This window comes from Embiotoca jacksoni, unplaced genomic scaffold (genome assembly GCF_022577435.1).
Source record: "Embiotoca jacksoni isolate LCO1_2020_lvr unplaced genomic scaffold, fEmbJac1.0.p SCAF_1, whole genome shotgun sequence".
Taxonomy (NCBI): domain Eukaryota; kingdom Metazoa; phylum Chordata; class Actinopteri; family Embiotocidae; genus Embiotoca; species Embiotoca jacksoni.
The window spans coordinates 1,888,168-1,907,500 of NW_027185229.1; the positions used below are offsets into that span (position 1 = coordinate 1,888,168).

At 41.3% G+C, this 19,333-nt stretch overlaps 2 protein-coding genes across 5 annotated transcripts in view; one reads left to right on the forward strand and one right to left on the reverse strand.

Moving 5' to 3' along the window:
* The first annotated feature begins 1,660 nt into the window (after positions 1–1,660).
* pfkfb4b (6-phosphofructo-2-kinase/fructose-2,6-biphosphatase 4b) lies at positions 1,661–18,235 on the forward strand. 4 transcript variants are annotated; one of them, XM_069154349.1, is made up of 14 exons: positions 1,661–1,774; positions 10,054–10,170; positions 10,258–10,354; positions 10,645–10,711; positions 11,450–11,524; positions 11,614–11,670; positions 12,105–12,226; positions 12,307–12,514; positions 12,605–12,751; positions 12,853–12,957; positions 13,047–13,176; positions 13,298–13,360; positions 14,452–14,516; positions 17,338–18,235. In XM_069154349.1, exons 1-14 carry the CDS (start codon positions 1,732–1,734, stop codon positions 17,395–17,397), a joined length of 1,356 nt encoding a protein of 451 aa, XP_069010450.1. In that variant the 5' UTR covers positions 1,661–1,731; the 3' UTR covers positions 17,398–18,235. The 4 variants fall into 4 exon arrangements, with proteins under 4 accessions (XP_069010450.1, XP_069010469.1, XP_069010458.1 ...); XM_069154368.1 differs by lacking the exon at positions 1,661–1,774 and adding an exon at positions 1,921–2,295; XM_069154357.1 differs by lacking the exon at positions 1,661–1,774 and adding an exon at positions 2,739–3,083.
* A 43-nt stretch (positions 18,236–18,278) lies between these two features.
* Positions 18,279–19,333, reverse strand: part of arpc4 (actin related protein 2/3 complex, subunit 4) — a 4,407-nt gene continuing 3,352 nt past the window's right edge. The window contains exons 5-6 of the mRNA XM_069154385.1: positions 19,303–19,333; positions 18,279–18,760 (exon numbers count right to left, since the gene is read on the reverse strand). The exon at positions 19,303–19,333 is cut by the window's right edge and continues 140 nt beyond it. Coding sequence (XP_069010486.1) covers positions 18,755–18,760; positions 19,303–19,333 — 37 coding nt within the window. The 3' untranslated portion in view covers positions 18,279–18,754. The remainder of the gene's footprint in view (positions 18,761–19,302) is intronic.

A 19,333-nucleotide genomic window follows, 5' to 3' on the forward strand; every position in this document is an offset into this window, starting at 1 on the left:
GCATTGGGAGTTCAGTGTTTGGGAATATTCATCATGTAAACACTTAATGACACAAGGTCAAACAGAAGGCTTTCAGGTCCCCGGTGGTGCAGGAAGTATGAAGATCTTTGACTCAAGCAACACAGCAAGGAAAAAACTAAATCCATTACAAGTATACGTGCTGCATGAAATATATGTATGTATATCACTTTCCTCATCTGATGGTTCATAATCAGTCCCGTTATAATCTGAATTGACCTCAACATGGTCTTCATCTTCAGACACATCCTCCTCTATTTCACTGTCGTGATCAAGGATGTTCTCCAGAGCCTCCAGGGCGGTCATCCTTTAGTTTCTGTTGCTCATGTTGTCCTACAGTAAGCTGCTGAGTTGGATCTGCAGAGTGTATAGTTGGTGGGACTCCTAAGACACCATCTTGTATGTTTCGGTCCTCTCCTGCTAAGTGTGGGTGGAGGTTTCCCGCTGGAAAAAAAAAGGTTCCTGTCAAAATAGTATCTGTACTTCTCACACAGGTGGTAGTTAGAGAGAGAGAGAGAGTGTGTGTGTGTGTGTGTGTGTGTGTGTGTGTGTGTGTGTGTGTGTGTGTGTGTGTGTGTGTGTGTGTGTGTGTGACATTTTCTAAGAAAGAAACAGTCTGAACTTGACTCTTTGACTCCTTACAGCCTCCACTTTCACTGTCGGGTCAAATTGACCTGAACATCATATTTGTAATATAAACCTGCACGGAGTTTGTTTTTTTAAACGTTGATTACATTAATTAAGGGAAGCAGAAGTTTGATACAGAAAGAGTACTTTAAAATATTTTTTCTAGATTTTCAAACTTCGAAGCGGGTCAATTTGACCCGCAACATAACAGGAGGGTTAATAATTATAATAATAATAATAATAATAATAATAATAAACTTTATTCATACAGAACTTTTCAAAACAAAGTTACAAAGTGCTTTACATTGTATTTCCAGAAATAAAACATTACAGCACTGAGGCAACTAAAACCAGGGCAGAAATAATATAAAATCCCCAACAAATAAATAAATAAGACAACAGTAACAATTAATAATAAAACTGATAAGAAATTTTAGACATCTTCGACTTTTTCTCATATCTTTGAGTCTTGCTGAGATATTAGATCATTTGAACTTTTATTAAATGCATGTGAGAAGTTTACAGGAGAACATCACCATTTGGTGAAGCTGTTAAGTACATCTGAAATGTGACTCCGATTACAAAATGATTTTTGTGAGAAGCCAAAAACATTTAAATATTTGTTTTAATCTTTAACAATGTGTTGTATTTTAAAAGATTTCTATAATATATTTTGTGTGTCTTTAAAGTCACGAAAGCTGTGAAATGAATGTTGAGTGAAAGTATACAGTAGCATTAAATGGAAATGCTTCAAAAAGTACTTCAAAAGTGTACTTTAGCGGAGTACTTGAGTAAAAGTACTCAGGTACTCTCCACACTGAGGAGCAGATGTTTCAGGTGCATATTAGAAATGATTCATACACAAAACGAAAGTCTCAGTAGAAGCATCTTGGAGGTGAAGGTGGAGGTGAAGGTGGAGGTGAATGAGCACAATAACAAACACATCACGTGCACGTGCGCGCGCCCCCGCGCCCTCCCGCACACACACACTCACTCACACAGACAGCGCGCGCCTCCCTGTCAGCGCTCACTCTTCATTCATTGCTGAAAACACGCTGTGAAGACGAGGCTTCAAACCGGGGAACCATGAGGGGCTCCTGCGGCCCGAGAAACCCGCGGGACCGGCCCGGTAGGTCTGCGAACTCCGGCTCGGTTCCGACTTTTCCCGTTTAGTTTTTTCTTGGGTTTATTTTGACTCGACGGTTGCGAGCTTCGGAGCAGCTGAGCTAGCAGCGGATGAAGTAAACAAGTCGGTGTCATGTCGGCTGCTTGCAGACCTTACGGGCTTCCTGCAGACCTTACGGGCTTTTACGGGCTTCCTGCAGACCTTACGGGCTTCCTGCAGACCTTACGGGCTTCCTGCAGACCTTACGGGCTTTTACGGGCTTCCTGCAGACGACACACCGACACGCGCGTTAATTCCGACTTTATGTTGTCAACAATCACTTGGAAAGCGGATGTTTTGGTCGCGAGTGTCTTCCTGTCTGTGTGTCTGCTGCTCAGCCTGGCTGGTAGCTAGCCTGCAAACAACGACCAGGAGGTGTTCACCTCATGATGTTGGTCACAGACCCCCAAACACACCGGCAGGACATCAGAGATCCGGCTGCTTGTAGACACCTCTGGAGTTTGTTATTGATCTGCTTTGCAAAGGTAAATGTCAGGAAATATTGCAGTAAAACTTTAAATCAAGTATTCGCATGTCATGACCTCAACTTTGACCCTGAAGGTCCCATAAGATGAACCTTTAGTTCACAAGTGCCAATGCAACAACCCCATGTTTATGTTTAGGGCTGCAAATACCACTTATTTAATTACAAATTCATCTGTCAATCATATTCTGGATTATTAAATGAGCTGTTTTTTAGGTGTTTTTTTTTAAATGTCAGAAAAGGGTGACAAGTGTCCTAAAATGTCTTCATTTGTCCCCCAAAAAACAGCCCACAACCAGAAGATGTTCAGTTTATTATCATGGAGGACAAAAAGAACCAGAAAATAGTTCATTTTTCTGCACATCAACTAATCGATTCATCGACTGCAGCTGTAGTTATTCTGTTCAGGGAAACTGTGTTCTTGCTGCTAAATGTCTTGTTTTTTTGTATGTCGTCGCTGCAGTGGATCGAACAGATTGATTTCAATCCGCAGCGTGAGCACCTGCTGTAGTCGGCCTCAGATTTACACCACATGTGTATCAGAGGGACAGACGGACAGATTTCAGCTTGATTCGGGGTCTGACAGGTGCTGCGTTGTTTCAGAGGCGCTCCAATCGAACTTCTCTGTTTACTGGATGTTTTTAAAGCCTTCGTTTTCATCTTTTGTTCAAGGCTCCTCCATGAATACGTCCGCATAACAAATACAACCGGATCTGAATGAGAGTTAATACTACGGCTCAGATAATCTACGGATTTAGATATTATAAGAATAGGCTGTTATGTAACCGGGTGAGTCATGTATCCTGGAGCTCCTGTTTAATGGTATGTGGCTTGTTTTGACCGTGCAGACAGATTCTGTTCTTTGGTGGTGGTGGTGGTGGTGGTGGTGGTTGTTGTTGTTGTTTTGTTTGTTTTTAAATGGCTGCAGATGTACGCAGGGATGAACAGAGCTCAGGCTGTGCTGCTGAGTGGGATGTGTGCTTGGCTGGCGGTCTGCAGAGAGAGAGGCAGAATAACAGGAAAAACATTCCCCTGTGTGTGTGTGTGTGTGTGTGTGTGTGTGTGTGTGTGTGTGTGTGTGTGTGTGTGTGTGTGTGTGTGTGTGTGTTTATTTTAAGAGAGCGCTGTGAACAAAAAGCTGTTAGCAGTAATACAAGTGTGCTGAGAGGCGGTTGTGAAGCACTGAGCTCCTCCGACTGCCCTTATATGTTTATAACTGCAGCTTCACTACAGATGATATGATTGTGTTTGTTTACCCTCCAGGATCTCCATCCAGCTGCAGCCTCCTTTCACCTCAGGTCCTTTCCTGTTATACTGATCCTCATTTTCTACATTGTCTTCCTCCTTCAGATTCTGAATCATCTCAGATAAAATCCCTGCCTGTAGTCACTGTGTCCACAGAGTCTGTCGCTCCACCTCCCTCCGCCTCTCTCCAGCCCTCCCTCCGCCTCCCTCCAGCCCTCCCTCCAGCCCTCCCTCCGCCTCCCTCCGCCTCTCTCCAGCCCTCCCTCCGCCTCCCTCCGCCTCCCTCCGCCTCCCTCCAGCCCTCCCTCCACCTCCCTCCAGCCCTCCCTCCAGCCCTCCCTCCACCTCCCTCCAGCCCTCTCTCCAGCCCTCCCTCCGCCTCCCTCCGCCTCCCTCCGCCTCCCTCCGTCTCCCTCCAGCCCTCCCTCCAGCCCTCCCTCTCCCTGTCTGCTCTCTATCTGGGGGAAAGTTCACCAGCTCGATGGCTCAGAATCACATTAGAGGCTTCAGGCCGGCGGCATCATGCCTCTGCAGTAACTGTACTCGGTGCACAGATCTGTTCCAGCTCAGGCTGGCTGCTGTTATTATGTACATTTAACATTTCTGAATCTGCAGTGGAGACGTTAGTGTTACTTATTCAGACTGAAACACAATCTGAACCGGTGCACTGATTCTGGTCGGCATTAACACCGCACACAAGTTCCTCTTAATCATTGAGTTAACATTAAATTCATTCTGAATATACATATTTTATAATTAAGTGATTATTCAAGTGATTTGTCAAGTAAATCTTCTTGTCTGCAGCATCTCTAATGTGACGATCTGTTGATTTTTCTGTGGCTTCTTCTCTGTGAATTTAATGTCTGCAGGTTTGCCACTATTGATCAGTGCAGCATGTGGTGGATATTTATTACAACAGTGTGTTTCCACATCAGATTTGTTGCCTAATAAGAGGAAAGGTTTGCTTCTTCTTCTTTTTTAAAAAGGAGCTCCAAAGACTTTTTTCTGTGTTTTTGATTTGGTTTGCAGGAAGTTGACGGACCTTCTCCGAGCTGATTTTAATGTAAATTTAACGTCTGCAGGTTTTTGACTATTGACTGGACAAAACAAGCGATTTTAAACTGTCATGTGTGTTAATAGAGTCAAAATGGAAGAAATCAATCTGAAAAACAGGCCAGAACACAGTTATGCTATTAACTTAACTCTCCTTATTAATTTATATTAATAAATATATCAATATTTTTTTTCTGCTGTTTTAATGGTGTAGTATCATTTAAGTTAAATAGGAAAGATAAATTAAGGCTCATACTCTGTCGGCTAAAGGTACGTTTTATTATTTTGATGAAGGCTGTAAATTGCAAACATCTCCAGATTTTGCATTTGATAAATAAATTGCAGACATGAAATTATAGACGCTGACTAAGAAGACAAAGACAAAGTGGTCCTGAACTGAAACTCAGCAGCAGCAATATGACGGGAGGTTGAAAATATGACAGCCTGAAATGATGCACCTTTTGCAGCAGTGTTGTGTAATTTCTTTGTGCAATTTCGTGGATAAACCTGAGAACCACATTAGATTAAAGTCTGTTGCACAGTTTTCAAAATCACCCTGTCTGTCGAAGCCTGGCAGTAAATGGAGGAAAGTTGGATTATAGTGGCTCAGAAACAGAGCTGTCATCTGTCATCAGCCTTTCATACCTGCGTGTAAACACACCGTTTCATTTAGAAATACTAACTCAAAAATAAAAAGTCTAACGTCTCGTTAAACGTTGAGATACTTTATTGATTTTTTATTTTTTTCATTTTTTTTTAAAGTATGACTTCTTATATTCAGACAAATTCTATTTTAGATGCTATTGTTTATTTAATTTTGTATGCACATGGTCGATGAATAAGGTGTGTGTGTGTGTCTGAGGCGTCTTGTTGACTCATTAGTCCTGCTGACACGCTGTCTGACAGTCATGACCTCTGACCTCTGACCTACCTGTCACACTTGATCACTTGATGTCACAGCTACAGTCACTCTGAAGGCACTAATTTCTCCAGATGATTCTTCTACTCCTCTAAATGCTGAACTCGTGGTGCAGAGCGCCATCTGGTGTCTCAACTTTGTCATTATATTGAGTCTGTAGAAAAACGTCTGATCAACTGTGACCAGGTTTTATAATTGATGAGTCAGGCTGATGTTAATTCAGTCTCTTCTTGAAAGTGATGAGGTTAATGCTGGATTCCTCTTTTCTTGTCTCTTGGTTGGATTAAACTGAAAAAAAATTTTTTCCCTCTTTATTTGTTTTAGCTGAATAAAAATAATAATAAAAAAAAAACCACACTTTGTATCTTTAAAGCAGTTTATTTATGCCGTAGCTGAACACCAGCTCATGTTTCCCCTCGGGGATTAATAAAGTATATACCTACCTACCTACCTACCTACCATGTTCACTGGAAGCAAATCATTGATTTACTACGGAAATATTTGGTTAATCGACAGAAAATGAATCGGCAGCTGTTTTGATTGGGTAACCTGCCAAGCTAAAATGATGGTTTTCGGAAGCGTTCCTGAGCCCATGCAGTGATTTCCACTACAGTTTTATAGTGAACCTCTCCCCATCTTCACAGCTGACAGACTCTTCTTCTCTGAAATGATCTTTTTATAATAAATCATGCTGCTGATTAGTTACCATGGTCACCTGATTGGTTGAGATGTTCCACCAAGTGTTTTTTTTTTTGGCATTACACATCTTTTCCAGTCTTTTGTTGATCCCATCCCAACTTTTTTGAAACATTTTGCTGCTATCAAAATCAAAATGAGCATTTATTTTTCATAAAACAATAAACATTTCTCAGTTTCAGTGTTTTATATGTTGTCTTTGGTCTAGTTTACATTAATTATCGGTTTACATGATTTGCAAATACCACAGGGTGTGTATATTTTGTCAGAATAGTTCAGTCTACATTGAATATTTTGGGGTATTGGAGTTTTTTTTTAGGACATTACTATTTTCTGGCAATTTCAGGTCCGCAACAAACGATCTGTTTGAGCAGTGTTGGACTTGGGCTCCTGCTAGTATAAGTCAGCCTCCAGTCCTGCGTGTTCTTTAATGAGGCAGTAGGAGAAGATGTCAGGCTTCAAGATATTTATTTAACAGCAACAGAATAATCAGTTTACAGAGCTCTGGGTCCAGACTATGTTTCCCTGATGTCAACAGAGTATGTGTCAGTTCATGAAGTCTGAACTCCTGACTCTCCCTGACCGTCTTCTTATAGTCCAGACACCAAAAAGTCATGTGTATTGATGTGTCCTTTGTTGATTAGTCGAGGTGGTGGTTGTCTTCCTTCACACCCTGGAGTCCTCCAGACAGCCGTCTGTTCCTGTTTATGACTCAAAGAACAACAGTATGTGACCCCACAGGTTGCCCACCTCCTCCTGTGACCTTTTGGTTTTACACAGTACTTCAAAGAACAACAGTATGTGACCCCACAGGTTGCCCACCTCCTCCTGTGACCTTTTGGTTTTACACAGTACTTCAAAGAACAACAGTATGTGACCCCACAGGTTGCCCACCTCCTCCTGTGACCTTTTGGTTTGGCCCAGCAGTATCACTCTCATTTACATACACAGCCTTTTGTCTACACTTTAGGATTAATAGTTGATAATACGACCTATATATAAGTACTATGATATGGCATACATATATGTTGTATTATTGTAAACATAACCTAGCACAGAATCGCACAGCAGTGAAGCTCCATATTGATGTTTTGATGGTGTGTTTCCGTGGTGCCAGGCAGGATGTTCTGCTCTATATGTGTCTGCAGTGTTTGTGAAGGTGTTGAACTTTTGACACACAAAGATGTGTGATCCTGTGCTCCTCGTGACCGGGTTGTGAAAAGCTTGAGCCTCCCCTAGTTTTTCATGATCGTGTTTATCAGCGCTTCCATCCAGTCAGCACGCCCTCCCTGTCTCCCCTTCCGCTTCTCCTATTGGCTGCTGCGCTTCTGGTCTCTCCTCTGATTGGCTCAGCTCTCGGCTGCATCCGCTGGCCATGTGCTCTGCATGTGAACGGCTGAGCGCTTGTTTTCCTTCCTCGTCTGCGCGGTGCCGTCATTACGGTAACACCTCGACGGGTACAAATGAGTGTTATAATGTTATAATAAAACCAGTTTCTTATATATTTATGACAGTTTCTTTCCCTAGCATTATTCGATTTAACATTTCTATCTTTTGAGTAAATTTATATCGCCTATTAAATTGCCTTTCAATTCGAACATGCTGATAGATTTATGGGAGACTCTGAATGTCCCGGATAGAAGCGCAACATGAAACATTAGTAAATACTTAAAATACCAATTGAAGCAATAGTAAATAGGCTACTTAAATTAGGTTAGGTTAGTTTAGGTAGTTACTTTATTAATCCCCGAGGGGACTTTTTTTTTTTAATTACCAACAATAGTAAAACTAAACATACCAACTGATGCCAAATTTAATTCTAAAAATACTTATTGATGCAGTCAAATCAGTAAGAATACCAGCTGAAGCTAAAATAAATACTAAATACCAATTAACGCTATTATAGAGTGATATGAAAATAAGATGCCTGCATTTTGTTTTGTTCCCGCTGTTTCTGCTGCGCTCCGTCTCCAGTCGTTACGGTAACGACAAACCGCTGCTTCTCAGCTGATGTGACACCCCCCCCCCCCCCCCCCCCCCCCCCCCCCGTCCTGCTGAATCAGACCGCCAGGGCTGGAGCCCACCGCCTCAGTCGGTTCTTAGGAGGGTAACATCAATGATCCAGGATGTTAGACAACGAAGAGTTTCTGTTGGACCCCCGGGAACTCACCCAGAACCCGCTCAGGAAGATCTGGATGCCGCACAGAAACGCGCACATAGCTCAGAGACGGGGTGAGAGCAGCCGGCAAGTGCGCAAAGGATGGAGCGGGGAGGGGATGTCTGGCTTTTTATTCCGCCTTTTTTCATGATCATACTCTATTCTACGCGTGTTTTCCGTCTTCTAATTTCCCTTTTATTTCATAACATGTTCATTATTAAGCGGAGAGAGATGCTGGTTTTATCGCATCGTGCTCAGCTTGTCTGGTCCATTTGTTTCTCTAACATCACATGTGTGGAAGCACATTTGAATCACGTTTGGGGAAATAATTGCGCACGCATGACCTGAAGACATCAGTCTCGTGCCTGCATGTCTGATGTCCGTCCGTCCTTCCGTCCGCTGCTCCTCAACGTCCCCCAGCTGCTCTCCGTCTGGTTCGGTGTCTCTGCAGGTCTGCTGGTTTTTGCTGAGGCAGACCTCCTTCCGGGCTGGTTTTCCTGCAGCTTCAGTCCGGTCCTGAATGTGGCACGAGACGTTTCACCTTCTGCTTTATCTCTCCTCATTTCGTACCCAGGATGTAATGTACACTGGAGAGTCCCTTCAGACATCAACCCGTTGTCTCATCCTGGTCATGAGGGAGTGTCTCTGAGCACGAGGAGAAGTGGCTTTTCTTTTTGCATTGAAAGAAGTTTGGCAACATACAAAATTAAAAGTCATCAAAAGGAAGGAAAGATGAAGATAAAATAATTTGTCTCTGCAGAATCTAAAACGTTCTTGTTTGTTTTGTGAAAGAAAAATATTTATAATGTTATTCGAATTAATTTAAAAAAAAAATCATGCATCTAACATCTAACTATTACTTTACAAAACATCCTCAACTCTTAGAAATCCAGCTGAAGTGCCACAATATGTTGGAAGAGAATACACTGGAGTATTTTTGTATTGTATTATGTTTTGCAATACTGTATTAATCCTCACCAACACGTATTTATTGTCCATTTATATTTTGCATGCAGAGATCAGTGCTGATATTGGATGTTCACCGCATGAAAAAGTCAACTTTCTTCACAGATTTTATGCAAAAGATGGAGAGTTTTTTAAACTCTGAAATAAAAATGCAGCATAACTGGAGTTATGCTCGAGTAATAACCCATTTATTATGATATATATATCATATTTCCTGATTCCTGCAGAATCAACAGGCAGAAACTTCCAAAACTGTCGGAGTAAAGTTTGTTGAATTTCCATGAAGTCTGAATAGTGCAGAGCTCAGATTTGCTTGGTGTCGTCTTTGATTCCTCATCGTGTGACTCTGGTTAGCTATTTAAGAAACATGTGGACAAGATGTGGACCTGACCGACTCTCTGCAGCCTCCTCTCCTCCTGATTGTGTATGAAAATATCAGTTCTTCATTGTTTTCTTCCTCTAAAAGATCCTCGTTGGACGTGACGGGCAGATAGAAGTTGGAGGGTCTGAATGTGCGACTTGTTTTCTGGGAGTCGTCGTGGTCACATCTCGGCTCTCTTACTGGACATTTTCTGTTGCAATCCGTGTCGCTGTCACTCTGTTGTAATTATGGTCGACCCTCCAGATGAATTAAACTGTCTGAGTGGAACAATGTTGACGAGAGAATACGAGAGAAGTGACCGAACTCCCTTGAAAGTTTCCGTGTCTCCGTTTTCTTCCAGTTTGCATGACAAACTGCCCGACGCTCATCGTGACCGTCGGACTTCCGGCCCGAGGGAAGACGTACATTTCAAAGAAGCTCACCCGCTACTTAAACTGGATCGGCGTGCCAACCAAAGGTACAAGCTGCACACTCAGATGTTTAAAGTGGAAACCGGCTGAACTGTCTGCTTCACATCCAGCTGTGTGTCTGTCGTCTGTAACAGAGTTCAACGTTGGCCAGTACCGAAGAGAGTGTCTGAAGATCTACAAGTCCTTTGAGTTTTTCCGTCCAGACAATGAAGAAGGTTTAAAGATCAGACGGTGAGTCTGGATGTCGGTCTGTGCATGGATAACCGTGAACAATGACAGTCTGCCCGGTTCTCTTCCAACCGGGAGCTCCTCTGTAAAGTTACCTGCTGCTGTCATCGCTTGGACGGAAAACCTGCAAACCTTCAGCTGTCAGTGGCTCATGGTTGATCGCCCCAACATTCACCGTGCACAACATTACACAACTTTTTCACCATCAGACTGAAATAGAAATCAAAGAAGCAATTCAATCCTTCAAACGATATCCAGCTGAAATTTAAAGTCGCTTCTGTTTCCCTCCACAGTCAGTGTGCCATGTCGGCACTGAATGACGTCCGGCAGTACCTGAGCGTTGAAGGAGGGCAGGTCGCGGTGAGTCCATCATACTGTGCCTGGAGTCTGCATGACAAGGCATCAAACAACATGTATGTGTCTGGGGAAGGACATCTTCGTCAATATTAAAGAAGGGAAGGAAGGAAGGAAGGAAAGAGAGAAGGGAGGACGGTAGGGAGAGAAGAAGGAAAGAAATAATATATATAAAAATAAATAAGGCAGTAAATATATAAAGAAATGTAAATATAAATATTTAAATGTGCCAGTACAGCTGACACTTAATGAATTTGAGCATCATAGATGGAAATAAAAAAGGATGGGTCATGATTTTTGAACAGTCATAGTTTATGCGACTATTGTCTTGTTTTAAAAAATATCTATTTTCCTGGCACCTGGTGGTAATGTATTACTTCTACCAGCAGGTGGCAGTCATGCGCCTAAACTCTTTTTACCAACTTCCATTAGTCATTAAAATGGGGGCGATGAAGAGCACCGCGCGACCAGGCTCTGATAAAACACCATGTGACGGTGCAAACAGGAGAAGCATGCTCCCTACTGGGAAATAGAAGATCTTGAAATGAAGTGTTTTTAAATATAATTATATTCATGTATATGCTTTTTTTATTTATTGCCTAATTTATTCATTCTGAATTTATATGACATCCAAATTTTTTGTAATTGTTTGGTTATGTTTTTGTTTATATATTTAATAATGACTAAAATGGGTTTCGATATGAGTGTCGGGGCAGAATAAGGAGTTTCTTGCTGCTGTTTCAGGTCTTTGATGCCACGAATACGACACGAGAAAGAAGAGGGACCATCATCAAGTTCGCTGAGCAGAATGGGTTCAAGGTTTGTTCCCAGCCGGGTTTTTATTTCATCTCTATCGGCGACCTCGACTCGATGACCTCCAGGTTTACGATGTTTTCTTGTCTATTCAGGTGTTTTTTGTGGAGTCTGTGTGTGAGGACCCTGATGTCATTGCACAAAATATCGTGGTGAGTTTTCTTTTTTTTTTTTACACCATTATTATTCATTTAAAAAGCAAAAGTCATTCTGTTTTTATTTTTAATACGCCTCAAAAATAGTTTACATATTTTTAACATGAACAAAAAGCTGTCTGACTAATTGAGAAGGAATTTACATCAACAATTGTCAGAGCTTTGGTGCAGCAGCCAACAGTGACGTCACCTTTTGGTTTAAGAACGGCCGTTATGAAGCTTTTATGGTTTTATGGTCGTCGCCAAAAGAATGAGTGACTTTAACAACACGCTGATAACGTAAAGGAAAAAAATGAGTGGCTTTGTATTTAATGAGAGAAGTTGACTGGGCCTTTTGGAGCCAACCTCTAGTGGCCCTCGGTGGTATTGCAGCTTAAGACACTTCTGCTTCTCCTCCGCTCACGTCCTCTCCCTGTGTCCTCTGTTTGCAGCAAGTGAAGCTGGGAAACCCCGACTACATACACTGCAACTCGGAGGAGGCCATTGAGGACTTCATGAAGAGAATCAAGTGTTACGAGTCGTCCTACCAGCCTCTGGACGAGGCTCTGGACAGGTGAGGACCACCAGAAATGTGTCGGAGTGGATTAAATGTGCGTAAAGATGACGGACGGTTGACTGGACGTCTTCTTTCAGAGATCTGTCCTACATAAAGATCATGGATGTGGGCCGTCGGTACCTCGTGAACCGCGTCGTCGACCACATCCAGAGCCGGATCGTCTACTACCTGATGAACATCCACATCACGCCGCGCTCCATCTACCTGTGTCGCCATGGCGAGAGCGACCTCAACATCAAAGGACGCATCGGAGGAGACTCTGGCCTGTCAGCCAGAGGAAAAGAGGTGAGTTTCTGTGTTTGTGTGGTTTTAAATCACTGTTCTTATCCGGTGGATTTTAACGCATGTTTCTAAAAATGTTCTCTTGCCGTGTAGTATGCTAAAAGCTTGAGGAAATTCGTCCAGGACCAGAACATCAAGGATCTGAAGGTTTGGACGAGCCAGATGAAGAGAACCATCGAGACAGCGGAGTGTCTGGGACTACCGTACGAGCAGTGGAAGTCTCTCAATGAAATCGACGCTGTACGTCCACCTCTGTGTTCAAATGCAAAATCATTTTTGAATCATCTGTGTAAAAACTAAAAACATTTCCTCTTTTTTTTTTTTTTTTTTTGTTTTACCAGGGTGTGTGTGAGGAGATGATGTACGAGGAGATCCAAGAGCATTTCCCTCTGGAGTTTGCACTGAGAGACCAAGACAAATACCGCTACCGCTACCCTAAAGGAGAGGTGAGGACGCAGGGTCGAATCTTTTTTTGTGAAAAACTTCATTGTTTTTGTCCTGAAAGCTTGAAAACAGGTCTGTGATTCTCCATCAGTCATATGAAGACCTGGTGCAGCGGCTGGAGCCGGTGATCATGGAGCTGGAGCGGCAGGAGAACGTTCTGGTCATCTGTCACCAGGCCGTCATGCGCTGTCTTCTGGCATATTTCCTGGACAAGACTGCTGGTAAGCTTTTTTTGCTATCGTTAGCTATATTTCTATATGGTGGTCCAATTTCTGCCTGAAATAGAAACTGTTGTCCACCCTGAACCTAAACCTTCTCATCGCTCTCTGTCTGTCACCACAGACGAGTTGCCTTATCTTAAGTGTCCTTTGCACACCATGTTGAAGTTGACCCCCGTGGCTTACGGTGAGTTGAGTAATATTTCTGGATTTATATCATCTTGACTGTCAGCATTATTCTGGAATATTCAGTTGTCCAGAAATGCTTCTGTATTTTCTTGTAGTATTGTGTAAAACAAAAAAGATAACTTGTTTTAAAATAGTTTGACGTAAACCTGCTACTACAAAAATATGATTAAAATATCATCATACGAGGGGTAATCAAATAAGTCAGACACGGCTTCTGTAGCACCGTGATGTGCAGGGAGGAGGAGGAAGTTAGAAACTTTGTGATGTCAAGTTCTTTCAATCAAAATCAGTTGGACGACATGCTAATGTATGACTTTTTTAGTAGTCCATAATGTAAAACATTACATTGGTAAATGTGACAGTGAAACTACAAGCAAGAACATACAATCCTCCACACTAAGTTCCAGGCCCCTTATCGAACCCAGAACCTCCTGATTGTGAGATGACAACGCTGGCTTAGAACTGCATCATTGTGCTGCCTTTGTTGCCTGCTTGTCTGACTTAGATGACTTTTAAACATGTTATTGAAGAGTGATCAACGGTGCAGTGGTTGGTGTTGTTGCCTCCCAGTCAGAAGGTTCAAGGTTCGAGACTCGCCCGAAAAAGGATGACATTAACATCATAGATGAAAAGCCACGTCAAGGCCAAGAATCGAACCTGGAACCTCCTAACTGGGAGGCAACAATGCAAACATGCAATAAAGAAAGCACAATGATGCAGTTCTAAGCCAGCGTTGTCATCTCACAATCAGGAGGTTCTGGGTTCGATGAAGGGCCTGGAACTTAGTGTGGAGGATTGTGTGTTCTTGCTTGTAGTTTCACTGTCACATTTACCAATGTAATGTTTTACATTATGGACTACATGCATTAGTTAGTAATCCATATTATGGACAACATACTTTACTTTTAGGTTATTCCACATAGACGGAAGTCATACTTATAGCATGTAGTCCAAAATGCGAAAAAAGTCATACTATAATCATGTCGAACAAAAAATCATAGTCATACTATAGCGTGTAATACTTGCATGTGTAATACTTACATGTGTAATACTTACATCACGTGTAATACTTATTTTGTTTGTTGTCAGGATGTAAAGTGGAGTCGGTGTATTTGGGCGTGGATGCTGTGAACACACACAGAGACAGACCTGAGGTACGTATCGCTGGCAGCACACAGAAATGAGTCAGCAGACAGCTCACCTCGTCTGACCTGTCAATCAGGACCGTCCTCCAGAAAACACAACTTCATTTCACGTTGTCTTGAGAGACTCGTTCAGGCGCCTCCGTCCTCGCACATGTCAGTTTCACACAGAGGAAGGCGTGTTCGGTCTCAAGCATCACGTACCGTCCACACACCGACCTCTGTCCGTCTGTCTGTCCCTCCGTCTGTCTGTCTGTCCATCCGTCCGTCAGTGAAGACCTCCTCTCATGTCCTCGTGGTCACAGAAACCATCGTGCTGTTTCTCTCTCAGGGCATTGTCAAGGCATCAAGTTTTACCTGCCAGGCTCTGTGTGTGTGTGTGTGTGTGTGTGTGTGTGTGTGTGTGTGTGTGTGTGTGTGTGTGTGTGTGTGTGAAGCACATTACATGAATATTATTTTTAAATAACGTGGAAACATTTCATTTTTTTCGATGATGCACGTTTTGTATTTACATGTATGTTGTGTAATGCAGCTGTTTTTTTATTACACGACAAATGTTTTTAACCTCGACACATATTTTTGCTGCATATAAAAAGACGCACAAATCAAATTCTCATTCCACTAATGTGTTTGTGTCTGAGCTTGTTGACTTTATAAATATGAAGGTTAATGTGCAGCGTTTCACCAACATTTTAAACCTCCACTAGATTAAATGGTTTTTTTTGTTTGTTGTTTTACTACGAAATCAGTCAACTGACTGAAATTATTTCATCAAATGTAACTCGTTTCATGTTCTGAGTTTGTCAAAGTTTCCGCATTGTGAATACAAAATGCCCCAAAAAAGTTTGTTTCTCCTTTTTCTGATTAAAACATAATACATTTTTTCATCAAAAAGTTCTGAAAATGTTCCTGTTTCATGAACGGAGCGCAGCGGGAAGCAGGAACTTTGGTTTGTAAGTATTCCAGATTAATCATCAACATCAGCTGTTCCACGTTTCTGAGCACAGATTTCTCAGAGATAAAACCTGAGCAGACAAATATCAGATTTTGTGTCAAACTTAAAATTCTGCAACACAAACTCTTGGAACGTTTCTGATGATTATTGATCGTCAGGTCGGTGACTTCAGTCAGACCATCAACACAAGTTCCACTTTAAAGTCACAAACAACCTGAACTGTGCAACAACATCGTGGCTCACCATCAAACCATCAAACCTTCAAACCTTCAAACCTTCAAACCTTCGGACCATGGGACCTTCGGACCATCGGGCCATCGAGCCTTCGAGCCATCGAGCCATCGAACCTTCGACCCATCAAACCTTCAAACCTTCAAACCATCAAACCATCAAACCTTCAAACCTTCAAACCATCAAACCATCAAACCTTCAAACCATCAAACCATCAAACCTTCAAACCATCAAACCTTCAAACCATCAAACCTTCAAACCATCAAACCATCAAACCTTCAAACCTTCAAACCATCAAACCTTCAAACCATCAAACCATCAAACCTTCAAACCATCAAACCATCAAACCTTCAAACCATCAAACCTTCAAACCATCAAACCTTCAAACCTTCAAACCATCAAACCTTCAAACCATCAAACCTTCAAACCTTCAAACCATCAAACCTTCAAACCATCAAACCATCAAACCTTCAAACCATCAAACCATCAAACCTTCAAACCATCAAACCTTCAAACCATCAAACCTTCAAACCATCAAACCATCAAACCTTCAAACCATCAAACCTTCAAACCTTCAAACCATCAAACCTTCAAACCATCAAACCTTCAAACCATCAAACCTTCAAACCATCAAACCTTCAAACCTTCAAACCATCAAACCTTCAAACCATCAAACCATCAAACCTTCAAACCATCAAACCTTCAAACCATCAAACCTTCAAACCATCAAACCTTCAAACCTTCAAACCATCAAACCTTCAAACCATCAAACCATCAAACCTTCAAACCATCAAACCTTCAAACCATCAAACCTTCAAACCATCAAACCTTCAAACCATCAAACCTTCAAACCTTCAAACCATCAAACCTTCAAACCTTCAAACCATCAAACCATCAAACCTTCAAACCTTCAAACCATCAAACCTTCAAACCATCAAACCTTCAAACCTTCAAACCATCAAACCTTCAAACCTTCAAACCATCAAACCATCAAACCTTCAAACCATCAAACCTTCAAACCTTCAAACCATCAAACCTTCAAACCATCAAACCATCAAACCTTCAAACCATCGAACCATCGAACCTTCAAACCATCAAACCTTCAAACCATCAAACCTTCAAACCATCAAACCTTCAAACCTTCAAACCTTCAAACCATCAAACCTTCAAACCTTCAAACCATCAAACCATCAAACCATCAAACCATCGAACCTTCTCACTGGATTTCTTTGTTCCTCCCAAAATAATTTGGCACACATTATATTTCTCCACTCAGGTTTCAGGTTTATGGTGAAATCATAAACGTTCACAAAACCAGGTGTAACTGAGTTGCTGAAGTTAAAAGGTCGCCGTGAGGTGGAAGACGTCGTCCCCGAGGTCGCGACTTCCTTCTGCTCCGACAGACTCAACTTTCTGATCCTACTGAACAGATGTTAAAGTTAAATGTAAACTTCTGTTCTGCTTTTAAACAGACTGAAAAAATGAGTTGTTTTAGATGAATAATTTCCAAACGGGCGTCTGAACAACAAGCGTGTTTGAATAGATGCTTTTTTTTTTTAATACAAAAAACCATTTAAAACCATTTCTGTCAAACATATGAATATGAAAGGATTATTATTAAATGTAAGGATGAACTTCTCGTTTCAGAACGTGCACACGCAGCGCAGCACTGAAGACGCTCTGCTGACGGTCCCGGCTCACTTCTAGTCTCCTGCACTTCCTGCTCCAGACCAGACCTGAACTGCATTGTGGGAAAAGTGTGTGTTCTCACTGAGCCGCTGCAGCTTGGTCCTCCCAGACTCTCACTGTAAAGCACTTTCACCCAAATGCATCAGTTTTTCTACAGTTCAACGCTCCTCTCAGCGGAGGAAACTCACGGCGGATATTTTTGATATGTGTCCTGTTACTGGTGCAATAATCCTCCTCAGCTGTCGGCTTCTTCTTCCATCAATATGTTTAATGTCTACCGTACGTCGTGCTCCGTGTTTACTGCCATATTCTTCCATTGAAGATGTTTTTATTGTATAAAAAAACGACCCTAGAAGAGATGCTGTAATTACAAATGAATGTTTTTTAACAGTGTTTTCTTTTCCCTGCGAATCTATTTATGTTTTCTAAGAAAAAATTAATAAAAAGCCAGAGATTGACTGGTTTGTTTACTTGGAGTAAACAAAGTTAAATCATTCCGATAGTGGAGATCGAATAACAGATGAAATAAGAGCACTGTGGTGAAACCAAAAAGGGTTCTGGGATGTTTTTAAGAGATTAAATGAAACGCTTCAACAAATCTTCAGTTGGGCACTAAATTATTATTCTTATCTACCACAAAGTGAAAAGTAGATATTTTTTTGGGGGGGGAGCGTGAAGTAAAGGTGCTGTGAAAACTGTACATGCATGTTTGTTTAACATTCATCGTGTAAAACTACTTGTATTATACTTTTTTTTATTAAAAGATTGCTCTGTGTGTGTTAATGTGCTGAAACTATGATTCCAAATGCCTTTTCTGTCTTCAGCCGTCAACGTCTCAATAAACTTTAAATATCTGTGAAGCTGTTGTTTCTGTGAATGAATGAAAAACGACTAAAATACAAAGTAGGATGTTTTTATTTATCTTCACTGCCAGCAAGTACAGTTATTTTTATTTGTTCCATCTACAATAAAGTCTTTTGTGAATTAAAACAAAATTAACTAATTGATTGCCTTTATGTTTACTGTAACAAAACAAAATTTATGTTCATATAATATATTTATATATATTTTTTAAAAAAAACATTTAAATTATCTGGGAAAAAAAAATCCTGTGCTCATGAATATTGAAAACAAAAATCTCTTTTTAAGGACCTGCCTGTAAAGGCAGAAATGAATAACGTGTGGTGTGAATATTGATTATGTACAAACATCAATATTTCTGAGCACAGTGGCTTTTTAAGGTTAAAAGGTAAAAACCTCATCGGCCTGAAATACGTGGCGTTTCCGAACTCCTCTCGGCCGACCCGGTTCTGTCGTGAACGCTCCACGGTGACGGACAACATCTCTGCAGGAATGTGTTCGCAGGTTCAGTCGCTCAGAACTGCAAGAGTCAAACAAAACGGCGTCTAAGCTACGAGTCATCACAATATAACAAAATAGAAGAATACACGCTGTGTTAAATATAAATAAAAACAGCATTTGCAAATCCCATAAACTCTTATTTAATTTCACTTTCTAAACTCCAGAAACGTCTCCTCAGTTCCCAGACGTTTACAGAGTGTTGTAAAAAGAAGAAAGTGGTAAACATGAACATGTCGCAACTTTTAGACGCGTTGCTGCCATCAAATTCAAAATAAGCACTTTTTTTTTCTTAAACAATAACATTTCTCAGTTTCAACATATGTTATCTTTAGTCGATCTGCAATGAAATATTGGTTTATATGATTTGCAAATCACTGCATCCTGTTTTTATTTACATTTTACACAACGTCACAACTTTTTCTGAATCGGGGTTTATTATAAACTATTAATATTATTAGAACATATCTTAGCACTAAAATCGAGGTGGGACATTTAAGCCTCTTTGTTCTCCTGATGTTAAATTAAACTCATGAAATAAAATGTGTTGAGACGGTGGCTGACGTTTTTGAGGAACTCCTCGGCGACGATGCGA

Excerpts from the sequence above, each read along its gene's own strand:
- pfkfb4b (XM_069154341.1), top strand. The coding sequence starts at position 8,334 with ATGTTAGACAACGAAGAGTTTCTGTTGGACCCCCGGGAACTCACCCAG. Across the intron at positions 13,177-13,297 it reads TTTCCTGGACAAGACTGCTG|ACGAGTTGCCTTATCTTAAG; the intron begins GTAAGCTTTTTT and ends CTGTCACCACAG. Across the intron at positions 14,517-17,337 it reads CACACAGAGACAGACCTGAG|AACGTGCACACGCAGCGCAG; the intron begins GTACGTATCGCT and ends TTCTCGTTTCAG.